Raw genomic sequence first — 14,610 nt, forward strand, 5'->3', positions numbered from 1 at the left:
AAGTTCGCTGGTGAGAATTTTCCGGATCGAAGCGAGAGGCCGCGTTTCCCTTTCGCCCTTCAGGTTAATTAAAAAATATTTTTCCGCGCCTCGGTTATCGACCTCCTCTCCTCGCCGAGTTTCATTATGATTATCCGTGACTTATAGACGGATTGCTGAAGATTTGCAATTTTAAAATATAAGATAAGAAAAGTAGCTACTGATAAATTGAAATATATATATTTTTATAATTCGATGCATATTTAATTCTTTTTTTTCATGCGGAGAAATTAACTGACGATTCGAAGCCGTGAATTTCGATAATAAAATCCATTAAGAGATTACGCTCGGTTTTCAGTACGGAGGCGAGTCTGGAAGGAGATTGGCTTCGGAGGAGAAGCCGCTGGAGATACAGGATCAATTTCTCCAAAAGCTTGGCTACCAGGACGTATCCAGACGGTCTCGGCTCGGAGTCGATCCTGAGTTACGACACCTCATCGCTTTCCACGTGGGTGAGTACGATTTCATCCTCGAATAACATTGCTTTAACTAATAGCTATACATTTATTCTTCAATTTTCTTTTCCTATACTTCTTCGTCCGCTTTCTGTTGAGAACAATTGATTAGGGTTAAGCTTTTACCGCGAGATTAGTGACACGAGGTGCCATTTCGCAGAATATCAGCCCTAATTTTAATTAATTATCTAAATTAGGTAATTATAATTAATTAGTTAAATTTTAATTAAAATTAATTAGATATTTTTAGTGAACAGAATTAGATAAACAATAGTTTACCCACCCTGTTAACTCGCACTGATTTACACATAACTCGTAATTATAAAAGATCGATTACTTTCAAAATATCGAATAAAAGTCTGTTAATAATGAAAGCCCTGAATTTATTAAATACATATATCGAATCAGGGAAGAAAATTTTAATTAAGCAACTCTGATGAACGTAACATTAAGTGGTAGATGGTAATTGCAAGATCCATTTAAACATTTTCATCAATTGATCGATTGCAATCGCGTGATTACATGTTTCAATCACGCTAATTGCAAAATGTCGATAAATATATCATTCAAACGATACTGTAAAATTAATTGTATTAATCTACTTGAATGGTGATAATTATGTTATTAAATGAAATATTTGCTACGTAGCTTAATAGATTTGTTTGTTAACAATTAAACTTATTAATTTCTCAGAAAGACCGTTCTTTTAATAGCATCGAGTGTCATCGATTTAGTAGCACTTTAGTATTGGTTCCAGTTGACTTCTATTCTAATTCTAACTCAGTGCCATCTCACTTCCGTTTCCGTATCAGAGCAACTTCTATTTCGGTGTAAATTTTGTCCTCCTTTCTAGAACGACGTTCTATTTTATTTCCTGCTTCTATAATACTTCTAAAAGCTTCAATACCTGGATAACCTTTAGCTGATATTCAGCACTTCAGTTAATTATCGGTTTATTTTTCGCCCATTGAAAGAGTCCTCATTGACTCTGGCTTCATTGATCAAAGGTTAATTAATACCTTTAATTTCCAAATAAATTATAACGAAGAATATCCTAAAGATAATCCCACGCAAATAATCGTAATTTCACGATAAATGATTGGAGATCGTTAGAATTTACGTGTAAGTAAACAGAATTACAGTTACACGGGCTGGATGTAAATATGCGTTGAACGTGATGCCAGAAACACACGGTGCCACCGTGTAAAGTTATCGTGAACAATACACATCCGATTTCCGTTAGAGAACATTCACGATGAGAAATTCAGTCGTGTTAAACTGTACTAGTTGATCGATCGATTAACGTCCAACAATAGTTTCATCTGAAAATGTTTGTAATGAGTTATAGCAACTGGATGGAGTTCGTAAATGGTCCATTCTGAGCGATCGGTCCACGATTTTATAAATTTTCTGATTTAACTTCTTGACAGGTTCCTAATGAATCCTTGCAACCTTTTTAAATAATATTATTTTTTAAAATAACTCGAAATTTTGTCGACTTCTAAAAACCACTTATCTCTGTTTTCTCCCTTTGAGGGTGATAATTATGGATTTATTTATAGAATTCCAAGAAAATCCTTATTAGGAAGTCATTATTAATTTTCTTGGAAAATTTATGAAACTTTTCACTTGAGTTTGAAATTGTTCTTTTTAAAAGAAAAAGTATCTAAAGGACGGTGAGAAGATGGATCGAATGACGAGCAATTTGCTTATTAAGAAACGAGCGATTGCTTTGAGCTTTCAGCTTGAGAAACTCGAGATCTCGTGTTAAAACTCGCTCGCCAAGTTTTCTGATTTAATGGCTTGGCTAATGATAAAATTCTGCCTGCGTCGAAGGTAAAAAGTTAACCCCTCTTTGAATCGACCACTTTCCTCGCTTCGCGATTTTCGAAGAGACTCGTTGTCTTCGTTAAATAATTAACACAAGATTATTGTCGTTAAAATACAAAAATACATTTTACATTTTTCACTCTTCAATTATTTATTTTTAATTTCAAAATAGGTACATGTTCGACTCTTTATTTTTATGAAATCATATAACGAAAGGTTAATTAATTACCCGACAATTTTATGGCTGTGTAATAATATTAATTGGCTATCGTTAGAGCAGTAAATTCATTCGACTAGATTCATATAGCCATGGGAGCGACTATGTTTAACCATAATAACCGCTAACGACTGAGAGTTTCCACGTCGGAACTTCCGGAAACGAGGCATTCGCCTTGGCAGGAAAACGACCCTAGCCGTATGGCTAAGCCGAAAACGTTAAATGCCGATTACAGGCCGGCCAACAGTTCGGAATTTCACTTGGAAAGTTTCGATCCAACGAGGACGAGCTCTAGTCTAACTCGCGATGCCCTGATCCGCTCAAATTCATGACAATTTCATCGTTGATCGAAGTTTCGGAACATTAAGGAACACCGCAGGACAATGAACTTCGCTTAAACCTTGCTTCGGAAGCAGCTGCTAATTTTGACAACTATTTGGGTTAAAGTGTTAATTAGTCCCTCGATCGACACAAGAAATATCATATAATTAATAAAATGATTTTGCAGTTTTATAAGATCATTAATATTAGAACAATCAACTTATATCTATTTTTAAATTGAAATTAAATTTAAAATAAATGAAAAATAATGATGATTTTTAATTACAGATAATTAACGTGCTCTTTAGGCAATTTTCTTGATAAATGCCTATTGCATGCATTTCAAGCACAGAACTCGAAACACGATTTTGTTGCAAAATTAGTGCATCAAGAATGGGAGAGTGGTGCATTGGATGCATTCAGTAGCTGATTATGCACCGGTGAACTACGCGGAAAGTTTGAGCCACATTGGCGAGCCGAACATCCTGCGACCCTCTTGTTAGTCAAATATAGTTGCAAAAGTTTCTCTGTTGCTGAGTGCATGTTAGTAGCGTCTAATTCACGTCAGAAATTCGTAAAATCGATCTGCTCTTGAAATTTTCATGTATACTGCAACACTGCGGCAGATGAAAGTTTTAAAACCAAACTTCTTTTATTCATGTTTTATATTATTTATTTGGAAGTTTGGAAATCCGTGTTTGGATGGCTAATTTTTAGGAATTTATTCAATTCATTTATTAGGTATTACTATTAAATTTTTAATAATTATTTCAGTTCTATTTATATCTTTTTTGATTTTAAAAAGTCGAAAACAATAGCAGTTTTAGAGATAGTAGCATAAAATAAAAAATGGACCATTTTCCTCTCGAAATTGACCATATACCATCGCTCGATCGCGTGCTTTTCTCTACCATAACGAAATAGAGTTAACATAATAAACGTGGAAATACTCGCGTGAATTGAAATAATAAAGATAAATTGTAGCTTGCCACGGAATAAACGCGGCTTGCTTGGATATATTTAATCCTCCATGGGGTTGAAATTGATACAAGTTTTTTTCTCCACGAACAAGTTATTGTTACCGGGATAATTTTCTGTTTTGATTAATTCCTTGTTTAATGCGAAACACGGTATAATTTATATGAAAAACTACAGTGTCGTTTGAACAGCTGATCCTATTAATTATTTCCTGTTATAATTATTACAAATAACGTGAATAATGGAGGATTTTAAAATAAATTATACCCAAATATGAATCTATAGAAAATATGCCATGAAAGAAACTCAATATAAATTAAAAAAAAGAAAAAATATTTATTTGTGTATAATTATGAAATTATCATTAATCGAGTTATCATCTTACAAGTGATCAGAAAGCGTTTGATCACTTTTGAACAGGGTGCTCCTTACAAGCTGCCAATTATACAACGGTTTATCAAACTCGCTTCACCGGAAGCTGTCAAACATCGAACGTCAGCTGATCAGTATCGAAACGAGGCGCATTGTTTCGCGTTGGGCGCGAGCGAAGATCGCCTCTCCATTACGTTGATTAATGTATCGCCCTGCGAAATTGGATTCATTATCGGCGCGAATTTTGATGTACCTCTGCGTACGCTCGTTATCGATACCGCTCTCGTTTGTTTCTGCAAATTTAACAAATTAGAGAGGGAGAGTTTGCCAGCTTTCGCATGGAACACAATGAGCAAAGTAACAAACAATCTCTAACGATTGAACAGTATTCTAATGATTCAACATTTTGATTGTTCTCCATTGAAATTGCAAGCAGGTCCCTTGATTTTATTTGCAGTGTCGAACAATAGAATTCTAGAATTTTTGAATATTAGAATTTTTTAATTTTGAGAAATGTAGGATTTTAAAATTTTAGTCTTAGATCCTTTGAATTTTGGAATTTTAAAATCAGAATCCTAGAAATACTAGAAGAAATATCGCCCCACCCCTGTTAGATTCGAAATTAATTAACAACCCTGTTGAAGGCAGTAGGTCAATAATTGTATCAGACGGGGTTTCTCCGGCCTTCGATCGATCTTCCGGTCACACAGAAACACCGAAAACGATGGACGTCTTCTTCGGGTAGGGAAATTGCGTCTAACTAGTTGAGGCAAGTTGCGTTGAAAGGCTTGCATTTCGCGTGGACAGCCTCTAATAGAAGCCGGACTGTTCAATGTGTTGGACAGCTCAGTATGAAACGCTTTTGCCACACGTTTCAATTGAACCGAAACAACGTTAGTAACGTAACCGGCTTCTACGTTGGTTAATTAACCTTCTGACGTGGTTAGTAAAAGACGTAGAAAGGAGAAATTAAATTATTTACATTATCATTTATCTATCGCTCCTCAAAATCGCTTCTGTGTTTGAAATGCATGCAATAGACATTTATCAAGAAAATTGCCTAAAGAGCACAGCATCTTTTTAAAAAAAAAAATAAAATAATTATTTCCCAGTCTGTAAAATTTCTAAGGGCTGTATAAAATTTTTCTTACATTTTCTCTTTGTTCGCACTAAACTTTCCTATCTTTTGACATTTATTTCCCTTCTTAAGAATATGCGTGCTTGGAAGCAACTGCGAACGACGATAGCGAGCGTACGTGTTTGCTCGTACAGGCTGAAATTGTTCTTAAGGGCATAACGAGGCAGGAACAATGAGTACAGAGAAGTGTAGATAACATCGACGTAGTAGAATATTTCGAGCGAATGTTCAAAGAGAGAACACTAAGGGAAGAGAATATAGTGCAGCGTATCCAAAGGGAGCAATCGTTCCATTTATAATTGCTTTATATGTAACATTCTCTTGTATTCAAATAATCTATATATTACCTGCACTTTATTCCTTGCGTCAAAGGTAACGTTTAAAATCATAATAATTTATTAATCAGTCAAAGAATTTTTCTTGCTTTCCAAGAGTGAAATTTATTCCCCCAGTGAAACGATGCTCCATGATTTTCACGTTTAAAATATTCTACTAATTTTTCGCGACAAATTTAATTCCAGCTTTTGCAGTTTATCGTAAGTATAAAGAGACATTGCATATTTTACCAGTTGAAATTATAAATCTTGATTTTTAATCCCACCCCTTTGAGTGTGGGTAATTTATTTTTAATGAGATCCTCTTTGGATTCTATTTTTAAAATCAAAATTATCCACATTCAAGTTTAAAGGATTGAGTGATAAGCATCGAAAAAATGCTACGAGTATCTATGATATCTACTGAATAGAAGCTGGTTTTCCTATAGAAAATCAAGGTAAAGGAGGAGAAAAAGAGGCATGGTCCAAGGTATCACGTAACCACGTACAGCGTAACTGCTTTAACTTAATTATGCCGACAAATTGTGTAACGTAAGTTGGTATAATGTGCTTGGAGTTTACGAGAGCTACGGCACAGATGCCTTGAAATTGCTCAATAATAGCGACAATAATGCTCTAATTAGCGTAGCACGCTTGAACTGTGCAGCTGCACGTGAACTCGCCATTGGATTAGAAATTTTTTTTTTTATTTTCTGTTTCAATTTTCTATATCTCCAGTTTGAGAATTATTCGATATTCAAATTCTCGTGATTAATTATTGTTTACACGAACAACGTCCATCTGGAATTAGTAAATATTTAGAGGAAAAGTTATCAGCCAGGTTGAGGGGAAAATTTCTAGATGAAAAGTTGTTCGTTGTAACTTCGATGCAATGACAAATGGAACTGTAGATGGAAGTTAGAGACAGAACTAACGCAGCTCGACGCAAATACTTGATACAGTTGGTCCATTTCGAAAATTACATTGAAGCAAGTTCGCAGGGTCGCGCGAAATTTCACCAGGTTCTGGAACAAGTTCCCGACGAAAGTCGATAGTTTATCGACCGGAAGTTTTCAGCGTCGACCATCTTGCCGGTTTAATTGACTGTTAGTCGAACTTCTTTGAAAAGGGATGTTTATGATTACTCGAGACGGCGAAGGGGTTAAACTTTTTACAGGAGGCGAAGCGAACGAACTTGATCATTGACTGAAAGTTACTGATGCTTGAAAGTAGGTAAAAACTTGTTGAAAAGAATTATGAGAATCTTGAAAGAATACTTTCGTTTTATTATTAAAATAATTAGATACAATAAATGATTGAAGGTTGTAAAATAAATTAGCTTGTCCAATCGTTCTTTATTTTTGTAAAAATGAATATAACACTTCTGTAATTAAAATACGAAATTGGAACGCATGAAACTACAAAATATTATGAAATTCTCCATTTTTTAATTAACTGATGTATTGGTGTGCTTTTCCACTCTAATAACCAACATTTTAATTAATTATATTCAAAGGGACGAATTTCTAAGAAATATTCTTCCCGCTCCACTCTATACCTTCAGTTATGTAATATAATTATATAATTACATATAATTCACCGGTAGAAATTTTGATAACCACATGTGATTGCACCCAGTCGTTGATTAACACGTCTACCTGTCACACCATTCGAGAAGTTTGTCTATGGTGTATATCGAAACATCAAGGATAAAAGGAAGTACAGTGAAACAGAACAGTGATACTCGGTGGTGAGATGACGAAGTGCTCGGCTAACGCAATTAACCTGATGACACGATGATGACGCGGCTGGCTGGTAAGCCATTAAAAGCATAGTCACAGTGTAACAGGATCTGAGCGCATCCTGTAATTAGTTGCACCTGTAAAAGCTCCTTGGTGAAGGATTTTGACGGGAGCAAAAAGAATCAAGTTACCTTACTTATTCCTACGTAAATATGAAATTAAAAGATTCACCATTCTAATAACGATAATTTGATCTCAACGCTGGAATTAATAATATTTAACCGGAATAACTCTCAATGCTGTTAGCACTGACAGTGGTAATATTTAAATTGATTAATGCTAAATAATATTGGGGTTAACAGTAATAATATTTAACTCGATTAACGCTGACAGTATTAATATTTAACTCGATTAACGCTGACAGTATTAATATTTAACTCGATTAACGCTGACAGTATTAATATTTAACTCGATTAACGCTGACAGTATTATTATTTAACTCGATTAACGCTGACAGTATTAATATTTAACTCGATTAACGCTGACAGTAATAATATTTAACTCGATTAACGCTGACAGTATTAATATTTAACTCGATTAACGCTGACAATATTAATATTGAACTCGATTAACGCTGACAATATTAATATTGAACTCGATTAACGCTGACAATATTAATATTGAACTCGATTAACGCTGACAGTATTAATATTTAACTCGATTAACGCTGACAGTATTAATATTTAATTCGATTAACGCTGACAGTATTAATATTTAACTCGATTAACGCTGACAGTATTAATATTTAACTCAATTAACGCTGACAGTATTAATATTTAACTCGATTAACGCTGACAGTATTAATATTTAACTCGATTAACGCTGACAGTATTAATATTTAACTCGATTAACGTTGACAGTATTAATATTTAACTCGATTAACGCTGACAGTATTAATATTTAACTCGATTAACGTTGACAGTATTAATATTTAACTCGATTAACGCTGACAGTATTAATATTTAACTCGATTAACACTAAACAATATTATCGCCAATGGTAATAATATTTAACTCAACTAATGTCAAATAGTATTAGAGTTAACAGTGATAATAATTAACTCGACTAACGCTGACAGTGGTGATATTTAAATCGACTAACGTTAAATAAAACTCAATCCTTTATCTATGGCTTAGAATAATTCACCCCAAAGGCATAGATTGGAAAATAGTATTTTTCATTTATTTCGGCACAAAGAATCTACAGTTTTCGCGATATGTACAATCTTCTCGATCTACTCGATATTTAATATATATGTTGGTACATGGCGATTGATTATAATATATGGTGGTGGTTCGCGATAACCGAAGCACGTTAATCTACGAGCAAACACGGAGCCACATCGAGAGCCGCGTGAACGTCAATATTTATTCGGTAGATTTTCATTTAATATATCGATGGATACATCGGATGCTGGTTCCTACAGCAAACACCTGGCTTTATGCAATACTCGACAGCTTTGAGTGGATGAAAATCTGTTAAGATAATTGTATCGAACATTTGAATCGTTTTATTCGGTCGACGTTTCATCAAACCACCCGCAGTTAAAATTGTAAAATAACAAAACAATTATCCGACAACAGCCTTCTGTAGTTTTATTAATTATTCTGTTTGTTTTACATTTAATTACCCCTACAAATCCTTTCCGTTTCCCCGTGAAAATGATGCAGCAAAACTGACAAAGCACCTTACGACGCTCGTTAGGAGACACGAAGCGTGATATGTAAATCGTGGAAATTGTAAAAGGGACAGGAAAATTGTTGAAGCAGACAGGACGATCAGAAGTATTGTACACCTTGATGCACACAAGCGGTTGTGCGAGTCTGTACATGAAATATACATAATGGTTACGAGGGTACGCATTGTGCGACGTCTCCGGGGGATGATTTGCACGCTTCGCACCGTGAAGCGTTATTTAACGATGAATTTCGGTAACATCGAAAGTGAATTCTAACGCGAAACAACATTAATGCCGATGTCACGCGCAAACCTCATCTTCGTTTTCGTAAATATAAATTGACAACTAGATGCAAGATTGTGATATATTGTTTTCAAATTGTATTATTCATAAATTCTTCTGTCGCGTTTAATATGCGTTATTAGTTCGATCGGGAATTCCTTTTAAAGGAAAATTTAATAAGCCGGTCAGTTATTGCATCGATATTTTTCGTTAATATTAATCCTCCGGGACCTTCGTAAAATTGCTTTCTCTCCTTAATTTTCCCCCCCGTTCCTTATGTTTCTGCAAGTTAGGAAATTCCACGGAGCTAATATTTCGCGCCAAAGGGTGCACTGTAAGAAATTACAATTTCATGAATTCGAAATCTGCTATGGGAAGTTTGCTCTCGACAACCGAGAAGGCTCGTATTTTTCCAACAACCTGCAACAGCTTGCACGAAGTAAGCTTGCTTGTACCAGGATGAAATGAAATTTCACGTTAATTGCGATTCATTGAGCGATAAACTTTATAATAAATTCGTTGATACACGTTAACGTGCGCTTTCAGCTTTACGATTTAAAAAATTTCACGCTTCTTTAATAGCGATTTTTAGAGAACATTGCTGGTATTATTTTCTACTTCGTTTCTTAAATGAAATCATAAAATTTTCATAGAAATTATTTAGAGTTTATATAATCCTGTTAAATATTGATTTAATTAAAAAGAAAAAATGTTATGTTAAATCATGAATAAAATTTTATAAAATTAAATCAACACCCCTGCCATTAATCTTTGCCAAAAAAAGAAGATTCCCAATTTCCTATTAACTTTTTTTTAATTTTTCTGTTGCAGGACCCGCATCACCCTTGCCAGAACTAACAGGGTACAGTCGTTGTGGGTACACCCTGGTACTGAAAGGGTTGGTTTTTCCCCAATGGAAGAGAAGAGTCCTAGCTGTCATTGGATCCAGGCTGTTCCTTTATCCGGGTAAGTGTTCTTCTTCACATTCTTCTACCATAAAAAACATCTGGTAAGAATGGCACCTCGAGGCTCTGTGAAACGAGCAAGAAAAGAAAGAACTTAGAAAGTTGTAGGTTCTGTATCCTTGTCCTTTCTTCTGTTTCATTCTATTGCAAATATTATTTACAATTCCCCAAATAACAAAAGCCACAGACAAGTTTTAAACTTACCACCGAGTCGAAAGAAAATATCCTCTTCATCAGAACTTTTCCAACCCTTATCTTCAACTTTGATTCATCTTCCCGGTATCAAGAGCGTTCCTCGATGGATATAGCATTATTTCGATACAAGTAACTCCGTGACTGATAAGTGAACTTTAAATTGGATTTCTTTCCATGATGGGAACCGCGAACGCTTTAGCCTACCATCCCCCTTCGTTGGATAAGGGCTGTCAGCAGGGATGAAAACATCCGTTTCATTGGTTCCCCGTGGACGATGGAATGGTATACTCGTGTTCCGAGCAGCTGTCGGTTTTTCTCATAGTTCGGATAACTTCGTGACTGGAATAAGGAATATTGTATGTCTTAGTTGCTCGACGCGAGAGTAAATCTGGTCTGGATAACGTTGAACACTAGTACTGTATCCTCTAGGGGGTTTCAATTCTTTCTTGGAGGATGTTTCTAAATAAATAAATTCAAACAACTCGACAGGAGCGTTTAGCTTCAAAAATTTCCAGTATTTCTTGCAAGATGTTGGACATATTGAGAAAAATAGATAGACGAAAAAATTGCAACGATGGCAATCGATATCGAGGCAACTCGGTCATCAATTTCAAATCGCCACGAAGCCTCGATAAAGCATCGTTTTAAAAAGCTAACAGATCCACCCGCAAAAAACAATTAAGGTTTATCGATAGGGCCATCATCGACGATTACCCGTTCGCGTGTTTCAGAAAAATTTCAACCGACACATTACAAAACAGAATAACATATATACGGCGAGTGTTTCGCGAAGTAAAAAGACGTTTAAGGGAAAGCAATGTACGTCCATCAACGTCACACGTTGCGAACAATTTTTCAGAAAATGGTTATCGTTTATCGATCAATCGCATTCGAGCCTCGAATACGGATTTTTAAAACAGTAATTGCACGCCATCGGGGTGAATCCTTTCGGTGAAAGAAATTCATGATCCGTGACACGCAGCAGGGGATGGTGACAAGATCGTTTCACGGGAAGGGATAAAGAACAGGACGTAGATAAATCATGGTGTTTCATGGAAAGGGGTTGAGCCCGTAGATGCGCGGGGATCGAGGCATGGATGTTTTCTTTTTAACCCGCCAGTGACGGGCTTTTATCTTCTCGAAGAACTTGCGGACATTTACGTAAACGGTAGGGGGATTACTTTTTCTAGAAAAAGTATCCATCATATACCTTGAGCGCCGTGTTTGTTTAAGGTGAAAAATTCTGGATGGAATATTATATTTAGTTTGAGATAAGAGTGCTAATACTTGATTCACGAAAATAATTACAATCTTAAAGACTCTTATTGATAGAAAATAGTGAAAATATATTATTTTTCTCATTTTAAATATTTCCAAAAAATTATTTATTTTCATTTGTGCCTGCAAGATTGGTGCTGATTTTTTTAATTAAAAAAGAAAGTATTAGAAATGAATTAGAATTAGAATTAATTAGAATGTATTAGAAAAGCATTAGAATTAAGTATGAAACTTGATCTTTTAAGATGAGGGTGCCAATGCTTTTCTTGATTCACGAAAATAATTACAATCTTAAGGACTCTCATTGATAGAAAATAGTGAAAATATATTATTTTTCTCATTTTAAATATTTCCAAATAGTTATTTATTTTCATTTGTGCCTTGAAGATTAGTGCTAATGTTTTTAATTATAAAAGAAAGCATTAGAAATGAATTAGAATTAGAATGTATTAGAAAAGCATTAGAATTAAGTATGAAACTTGGTCTTTTAAGATGAGGGTGCCAATGCTTTTCTTGATTCACGAAAATAATTACAATCTTAAGGACTCTCATTGATAGAAAATAGTGAAAATATATTATTTTTCTCATTTTAAATATTTCCAAAAACTTATTTATTTTCATTTGTGCCTTCAAAATTGGTGCTGATGTTTTTAATTAAAAAAGAAAGCATTAGAAATGAATTGTTAAGTATGAAACCTGGTCTTTCTTAAGATTGGGTCTTGAATTATCCGGCATTCGTTGTTCGAAGGGTGAGAGTCAATGCATAAAATCAATTGATCCATGAGATAAATTCGATAAGAGATATTTCATGAAGTTTGTGCAAATAGAAAAAAAGATTCGTTCCAATCTGTAGGGTTGAATTTGGATAGGTATCATCCTCGCATACGAACGTCGAGAATCAGGCCGGATAACCCGATGAAGATCGCTCAAAAAAGCTAATCACGTCTGTCTGCAGCGAGTCGATTGCGATTGCGATTGCGATTCCTCGCAACGGGAACACGGACGAGCTGTCGTTCGTAAATTGCATCCTGCAAAAAACAATGCACCGTTCCGCCGGATAAAACGGCCGAAAAACGAAATGTCTTGTTCCGAATTAATCGATCGGGAAGTTTTCGAGTATTCCTAGCCTATCCGCCTCCGAAACGTGCAAAAACAAAAATGGAACAGAGGACGATTAACCGTTCTTTGTATTGGAAACATTTATATTAGCTCGTTGGGTTTCTAAGTGGTACAAAGTAAATCAATTTCCACTAATTTGGTAAAATTTTGAAATCCGAAATAGGAAGAAAATTTTGATTCATTGGGTAACTATGGAGGGACCAGAATTCTCCTTTCACTATTCTGAGATTCTAAGATTCTAAGATTCTAGGATTCTAAGATTCTAAGATTCTAATATTCTAGTGTTCTAATATTTTCTAATATTCTAATATTCTAATATTCTAATATTCTAATATTCCAATATTCTAATATTTGAATATTCTAAGATTCTTAAAATTCTAAGATTCTAATAAGATTCTAAGATTCTAAGATTCTAATATTCTAGTGCTCTAAAATTTTCTAAAATTTTTAAATTCTCATTTTCTAACACTCTAATGTTCTAAGATTCTCATTAAATCTTGCAAAAAAAGTTCATAGTTACAGCAATGTTAGATAGAAAGGAAAGAAGAAAACGAGGAAAGTTGAAAGGTTTTCGATGATTTGAAAAATCTTGAACAGAACAATTGAAAAAAAACAAAAGGTTATATCTGGTGTGTGTTTTCCGTGGTTCATTGTGTGCCATTTATAGCCTGGAAAAATAACAAGGGTTCGGTATTCGTAGAAATAAAAAAAATAAAAAAAAACACGAGGACGATTTTATTCCGAGCACGTATAGCAGAGCGATGTTCAGCTTCGTTGTCATTTGATAAAAATGTCTGAATCAAGGGACGTTTGTATGGATCCGGGGATATTCGTGTCGATAGTGAAATGGCATGATACAGGAAATGGTTGTGGCACTGTAAAAGGTGCAAAACACCTTTGTAAATACGCTTTGATCTGGCTGAAAAGTATCGAGCACGATGAAAAGCCCTATCCTCTTTTACGAACGATCAGGGTTCCCAGAAATTGGCCAGATTCATTCTTTTTAGAAAGCCATACGCGAGAAAGAGAACTCCCTTGGCACTGATACAAGAATTTATCGAAATAGAAATAAAAATAGAAAATTTTACTCTAATTAACATTAACGATTCTTCGATTCTGTCGATGGTAACAACAAATTCTATTCTTTATTATCTTCCCAACGAATTAAACAATCGTTATCGCAACGATACAAAATTTCCCATTAGAACAGTATCAACAGAGTTGCAAGTAAAAGCAAGCCAGAAGTTTGCATCTAATTAAAGATCGACTGCTAATTAAAGCGAACTAGCCGAGGAGAAACAGCCTGATTCACAGTTTCATGGCGTTGTTGCGGCTACGGAAACCGGAAAGTAAATAAGTTTGCCGAAAGAGGAAGTCAGTGAACAGGAACTGGATGATCCTGACCAGGTTGTTTGCTGTTGATCCAGCAAGGCCACCCGATGGTGAACACCTGTTACCGTCAGCTATCTCGGATTTAATCAAGCCACGAATCCCGAAGGAGCAGCCAACCGTCAAACCGTGTCCTCCTTGAAATGCTGAAAAAGGTGAATTTCAAGTCGGCTCTTTTGCCAGTTCGATGCAATCCTTGAGGTTGTAGTTCATCCTTACCAATGCTTTCTATCAAGGA

The 14,610-nt window shown here is 35.0% G+C and overlaps 1 protein-coding gene across 6 annotated transcripts in view; it reads left to right on the forward strand.

Annotated features, from left to right (window-relative positions):
* The window catches only part of Phlpp (PH domain leucine-rich repeat protein phosphatase), a 109,890-nt gene that overhangs the window by 53,158 nt on the left and 42,122 nt on the right, over positions 1–14,610 (forward strand). For all 6 annotated transcript variants that reach the window (XR_004581714.2, XR_004581715.2, XR_004581716.2 and 3 more), the window contains 2 exons: positions 338–491; positions 10,258–10,392. Coding sequence is in view for 3 of the 6 variants with exons in the window: in XM_034326871.2 (XP_034182762.2) it covers positions 338–491; positions 10,258–10,392 (289 nt within the window). In the remaining 3 variants the exon portion in view is untranslated. The remainder of the gene's footprint in view (positions 1–337; positions 492–10,257; positions 10,393–14,610) is intronic.

The sequence above is a fragment of the Osmia lignaria genome, chromosome 3 (genome assembly GCF_051020975.1).
Source record: "Osmia lignaria lignaria isolate PbOS001 chromosome 3, iyOsmLign1, whole genome shotgun sequence".
NCBI classification, from domain to species: Eukaryota; Metazoa; Arthropoda; class Insecta; order Hymenoptera; family Megachilidae; genus Osmia; species Osmia lignaria.